Consider the following 5,404-nt stretch of genomic DNA (forward strand, 5'->3'; position numbering starts at 1 on the left):
TCGTGAGCCAATTAGTTTCAAAAGATATGCAATATTACAAAAATCCCGCCAATTGAAAGTCAAACCGACCTCTTTTCCTGGACCAGAGTGGTATACTTTTTGCCATTTCCCAAGCCAATTTTCGAGAGTATCTCACCAGGTACACCAGTTTGCACAGGATGATGGCCCGAGTCGGAAGGCGTCACACGCGGCGACCGCCACTGGACGCCACGACAGTGCGTTCCGTGCGGTCGCTCACGGCATCGCGCGCTCCAATCATGTTGACCAGTCCAGCAGGGGAGGTGATTGAGATCTCGTCCGACGACGACAGCGACGTCGTAGTCGACATGGTCATTCCGGCGCCGGCCAACTCCCCGTTTTCCGAATACGGTGGATATTACAGTCCAACAGGAGGAGCCGTACGAAGGAAAAAGCGGAAGCCTGCTGTGCCCACAACTCTCAAGACTCCCGAGCAGGAACTGCACGACACTGCGGTGCTCGCAGCGCGCATGTTTGACCAGAACGCTGCGCTATCCCCCGAAGTCAAGAGCATGTACAGCCAGGTGGCGTGGTGTCGACTGCGAGGATGGCCGTACTGGCCTGGCTACGTGTGCAGCCCCCACATGCTCGCGGTGGATTCCGAGACGATGGAGGCATTTGTACCGTTCATGTCGACCCACTACTGGATTTACTTCTACGGGTGCAACAAAAGGTGCTGCACGACAACCCATTCCACTCGAACGTATTCATGAAGCATCGCCCGCTCCATGACGGACGCGGCGCGCGTCTGGTCGCATGCTAAACGCTGGTGCCTAGTGCCGCGGTGCCGCATTCGTCGGTGGTCCCTTGGGATGACGCGTCCAAGCCCTATCGAGAGGGATATCCCTCCGGCGGACCCCACCGCGCGATCGGGCTCGCTGATGCCGTCGATCTGGCAGAGGTACATTTAGCCCTTGCACCTGTGGTTGGTCGTTTTGACTGCCACTTGCAGAAGGAGTACAAGCTCCCAGCCGACGAACGCGTGGCATGGGTGATCTCTCGAGTCAAGACCAAGGTAATGTGCCGAGGAGGAGGCTGGTGCATCGTTTCTCAAAACGGCGGCGCTTTGAGACTGATGCGAGGATATTGTTGCGAGCAGGAGAGCGCGCAAGCGGCGAGGAAGACTCGACGAAGGTACGAACCGACCGTCGAGATGAACGACGCCATCGACGGTGCCGTGCGGGGGATCTCAGCGACCGGCCAGTTGAAAGGAGCGACAATGTTACGGGATATGCAGCTCGACGAATCACCGGCACAGTCGTCGCAAGCACCCACTCCGAATGCTGCAACGACGCCGTAGCGCCTGCAGCGACTGGACTGTGACTGGTGCATGAAGTGTACTATTATGAGATGGGCACTGCAAAAACAGAGTTCTCGCAGCTATGGAGCAGCACCTTGGGTGATGGCATTCCCATGCTACAATCAGTGGACGTCGAGAAGGTCTCTCGCCGCTCATGCTCATGGCGTCTGCCAGTTGGGAAGCGTAGCTGGCGAGCACGATTCGCCTGTGTAAGGAGGCCCTGTGTCTGGAGGCGTCAAGCATGCAGCTCGACACGTACCGAGAGTGCCGATATGTATTGGAGTTGTCGGAAAGCCCGTGGACTACTCCGATGCGCTCTTTTGACTGTGGCATGTTCATGTGATGGTGTTGATGCAGCATGGCTAGTGGATGAAGCATGGAGTACGAGTCGAAACAAATTCGTGGCCCTGTGCCTGTCGCAGCATCGCACATCGTTCGAGTCCTTGAACCAAGGCTGGAGGAAATCGACTGCCTCTAGCAACCTCCTGCCCCCTGAAAGTATGACCGAAGTCCTAAGGGTATGGCTGAAGCGGACGAGTGATCCTGCCGCGTCCAAACACCTACTGGGCGACCCAACCACCACGCTTCAAGTGCTCTCTAGCATACCTTCGCCACGCAGCAGGCCATCGTAGCTCATGGCTGTTTGTCACGGACTCGAGCTACCATAGATGCGTCGACACCCGACAGGAACATAGCCTTCGAATTCGACGGGAGGAGGCCGCTTGCGTTCGAAGGCACATCGCACCGACCTACTACTACTGCCGCGACGTCCGGTCACTTGTCGTTCGCGCGGCGGGGGTTCCTGTGGACCTGGCAGCACCGCATGGACATGCTTGTAGCATCAACTTGTGCGAGTTGCAATTGTTTGAGCGCGGCGGCGTGGGCTGTCGGGTGCGGATGGTCGTGTGCTCGATGGAGCCATTTTTGAATGTTGTAGCAGCAGCTTCGGCACCGTTCAAATGAACATGCACTTGCGCGTGCTACACGAGTGATCCAGCCGTCGTCGATTCGTCCAAGTCGATGAGGATGTCGTACCAACTGTGTGCACGCGGCATTGGGGACACGGCTGTCGGTCTGCCATGTTGTTGGTGGTCCAAATCGGGATCGCGGCGGCCTCCGTTGCTTGGTGAAGCATTTTCACGGCCTCGCGTTGCTGTCGGCGAAACTTGCACGCTGCTTCAGGAACGTTTCCAACAGTTGGGATAGGCGCAGGAGTCGGGCACACCCGACTAAAAAATGCCGAAAAGTCGGCGACCGTCGAAAAATGCCGAGTCGGGACCCCACGTGGCCCTGGTGCACTCGTCGACACGGGCAAAATTTCATTGCGTTCCTTTCGATTCAAGGCTGGTGCGACCTTACCTGTCGAAGCCGCAGTCGTTGATCGCGAAATGGTTGTCGTCACGATGGGCTGGGTGTGCAGCGCCAGGACCGTCGACCGAGGCATCGAATACCCTCTCTCCTCTTTGCAAACTCCATGCACGTGCTCGAGAAACGTCTTGGCCGGGACTGCCACCAGCGCCGCGTCAAGTCATCACGGCCACACATCTTTCAAAACATAAAACACATCCCACCATTTCGAGCCGTGTCTTCGAACACAACGAAGAGTGTGTTGACTTGAGCTCCCGAGGTGTCAGCGACGTGCTGGAGCATGGCATGTTCGATTCCGCGATTCAGGACGCGGCAACTCAAGAGGAACACGTCAATTGCTGCCGTGGCGTCGGTCGGTCGATCTCGCCACATCAACATGCCCACAAGGCCATAATGACCGAATCGATCAGTCACGTGGACATATAAGATGGCACCGTCGTACGCGAGCACGTCTGCCTACGCACAGGCAGGACAGTGTTCGAATTCATCGCGACCGATGTCGTACTTCACTCGAGAATTTTCGCGCCGCCGTTGTGTTGCAATTGAACTGGTTCGTTCGCTGGCACAGCTGCACGAGGCGCGACAGAATCGAGGTCGGTGTCTTGGTTCGGTCGACCAGCTGCATGTCGATGTGCATCCCCAGCGACAGCTGTAGCGAACTGGTCGTTGTGTCGGCGGAAGTCGGTAGCCGTGGCGACATCGGTGGAGGGTTTCTCGTCAAGCGCAGTTGCGCGCGGTACATTGCAGTTCGATTTTCATCTTCAGCTGTGACGACAGCGCTGGCTGGGGTTCCCAATGGCGCATCCAAAGCCCAACAAGTCGAGGGAAACTAGGTTGATTCGAACGGTCAAGGCAGCGATTGCTGCATTCCAAGACAGCGAGAGGCTCTCCACACGACATTGCAACGTACGTTAAGTGGAAGCGGGACCGGCACGTGGACGACGGTGACGCCTGGACAATTCTCGGCAACGTCCTTGCACTCGACAGCGCTGTCGTCCAAAAACACGACGCTGTTCATGCCAACGTTGAGCTTGTGGACCATGGCGCGGACATTGCTCGATTTCGGGCGGTGGTTGACCTGAGCTAGCAAGACGTGCTCATCCCACTGCAACACCTGGGCCACATTGTGACACAAATCGCCCAGCCAGTCGCCCGCACCATGTCCATTCGACGAGCGACGAACGCAGCACGGACATCGTCCAGGACGTTGCGGCTGCATATGCAAATCAACACCCCTCTTGCAAATTGCTCGACCAGGTATGCTTGCAATGCAGCGTGCGACGGCGTGATCGTGATGCCATCCACGCCGTCTTCCGACACCGCGCCAGACCACAGCGTATTGTCGCAATCGACGACGATCACCTACTCCTGCCATGAAAACAAATCATGGCGTAGAGAGTTTGATTGTACCTTTGCGATGGCGCGGAACACGCGACAAATGTGGCGGGTGCCCACCAACGCCAACAAGTGGCTCATCGCGGTCGTGTACGGGTTGTGCAACGTCTTGTCTATGAAAAATGGGTCGCCAACGGCGACTTTGTGGCACAAGGCATACCCGACACGGGGTCGTAATACGGCGACGGCGAGTCGTAGTATGCGAAAACGTCCGCCACCACGACGATGTGCCGAGGCAAGCCGGCCAAAAACGCAGCTTGGTAAGAGGCGTAGGATACAACAAGGTCCGGTGGGGACGGGCACATGATCAATATGACGTGCCGCGACTGTTGATACGACACCGCGTGCGAGGAAATGGCGGCTTGGACACTACACCTCGATTGGTGACACCATTGTCACGCACAAGTGTGCCTACCGATCCATCAGGGCTTCGTCTGGCGCCACGTGATGGAGTTCTGGATGTGAATGCAGCAGATCCATCATGCGGACGAAGAGAAGTGTGATTTTGTGGTGCGGTGAAGCGACGTCGTGGGTCCCAGTGCCTGGCGACGTGGAGAGAAATGTTGCCATGTGGCCATACGGAATCCATGTAAACGACGCTGAGACCGATGGAAGGGTGTATAAGACATGAGAGACAACTCGTCCGCACGGCAATTACCTCCTGGAAGAGAACGGCCATGGCTGCATGAACGTGATCCACCGCGAAGGTGGCGCCGACCACGATGTCGACGACCGCGGCGGCCATCGCAACATGCACCGCTTCCGATCTTCCGATTGGCGATTGATGACCGCGACACATGATAGGGCAAAATGAACATAGGCAACGAATCGGATTGCAGAACCGAAAACCCGTTTCAATTGGATAAAATAGAATGATTTTCACCAATAAAATTGCTTAAAGTTTGAACTTGGCAAAGCTAGGATTCTGGTTGGCCAGTACTCCAACACTGCATCGGGTCACGTTAAGCTCCATGGTTTTATGCGCATTTCACACCGGCACCATTGTGCGTCGGTTGCGTTAAAACGTATGGGATGGAAACCCTCTACTGTGAACCCCGGAAAAAGCCGACATGGTTTCATCCTCAAAATGCATGGAGGAAGAATAAACTCAATCGAATTCAATTTCATGAGTGAGTCCAACTTGATTGGCTATAACTTGATATATTTCAGTCAGTCAATCACAGGTTTTCTTGTATCTGCACTACAATTGGTCAAAAGGAATTACAATTATGACGTGATATTGAAATATACAGGTAATATAATCTATAAAATCAGATCATTTTTAAAGGTGGTCGGCTACTACGTACTTCCTCTGTTCCACAT

The 5,404-nt window shown here is 55.4% G+C and overlaps 2 protein-coding genes across 3 annotated transcripts; one reads left to right on the forward strand and one right to left on the reverse strand.

The window, feature by feature from the left end:
* Positions 1-117: 117 nt before the first annotated feature.
* Positions 118-1,397, forward strand: H310_13341. Of its 2 annotated transcripts, XM_008880809.1 has the most exons (5): positions 121-139; positions 277-691; positions 796-919; positions 974-1,033; positions 1,118-1,397. In XM_008880809.1, exons 2-5 carry the CDS (start codon positions 327-329, stop codon positions 1,316-1,318), a joined length of 750 nt encoding a protein of 249 aa, XP_008879031.1. In that variant the 5' UTR covers positions 121-139; positions 277-326; the 3' UTR covers positions 1,319-1,397. The 2 variants fall into 2 exon arrangements, with proteins under 2 accessions (XP_008879030.1, XP_008879031.1); XM_008880808.1 differs by having other exon boundaries at positions 118-691.
* A 607-nt stretch (positions 1,398-2,004) lies between these two features.
* Positions 2,005-4,691, reverse strand: H310_13342 (hypothetical protein). The gene is made up of 10 exons (XM_008880810.1): positions 4,497-4,691; positions 4,242-4,450; positions 4,097-4,194; positions 3,845-4,048; positions 3,597-3,800; positions 3,192-3,515; positions 2,890-3,142; positions 2,678-2,824; positions 2,354-2,608; positions 2,005-2,298 (listed from the first exon to the last, which is right to left on the reverse strand). The coding sequence occupies exons 1-10, from the start codon at positions 4,649-4,651 to the stop codon at positions 2,093-2,095; spliced, it is 2,055 nt and encodes a 684-aa protein (XP_008879032.1). The 5' UTR covers positions 4,652-4,691; the 3' UTR covers positions 2,005-2,092.
* Positions 4,692-5,404: the final 713 nt, after the last annotated feature.

Source organism: Aphanomyces invadans (genome assembly GCF_000520115.1).
Source record: "Aphanomyces invadans strain NJM9701 unplaced genomic scaffold supercont1.50, whole genome shotgun sequence".
NCBI classification, from domain to species: Eukaryota; Oomycota; class Saprolegniomycetes; order Saprolegniales; family Verrucalvaceae; genus Aphanomyces; species Aphanomyces invadans.

What these genes read in the sequence shown, in the direction of transcription:
- H310_13341 (XM_008880808.1), top strand. Translation starts at nt 159, where the DNA reads ATGATGGCCCGAGTCGGAAGGCGTCACACGCGGCGACCGCCACTGGAC. An exon ending in TTCTACGGGTGCAACAAAAG is followed by an intron (nt 692 to 795) that starts GTGCTGCACGAC and finishes GCTGGTGCCTAG; the next exon opens with TGCCGCGGTGCCGCATTCGT. An exon ending in ATGCCGTCGATCTGGCAGAG is followed by an intron (nt 920 to 973) that starts GTACATTTAGCC and finishes CACTTGCAGAAG; the next exon opens with GAGTACAAGCTCCCAGCCGA.
- H310_13342 (XM_008880810.1), bottom strand. Translation starts at nt 4,651, where the DNA reads ATGGCAACATTTCTCTCCACGTCGCCAGGCACTGGGACCCACGACGTC. An exon ending in GACGAAGCCCTGATGGATCG is followed by an intron (nt 4,451 to 4,496) that starts GTAGGCACACTT and finishes ATCGAGGTGTAG; the next exon opens with TGTCCAAGCCGCCATTTCCT. An exon ending in CGGTCCCGCTTCCACTTAAC is followed by an intron (nt 3,516 to 3,596) that starts GTACGTTGCAAT and finishes GAATCAACCTAG; the next exon opens with TTTCCCTCGACTTGTTGGGC.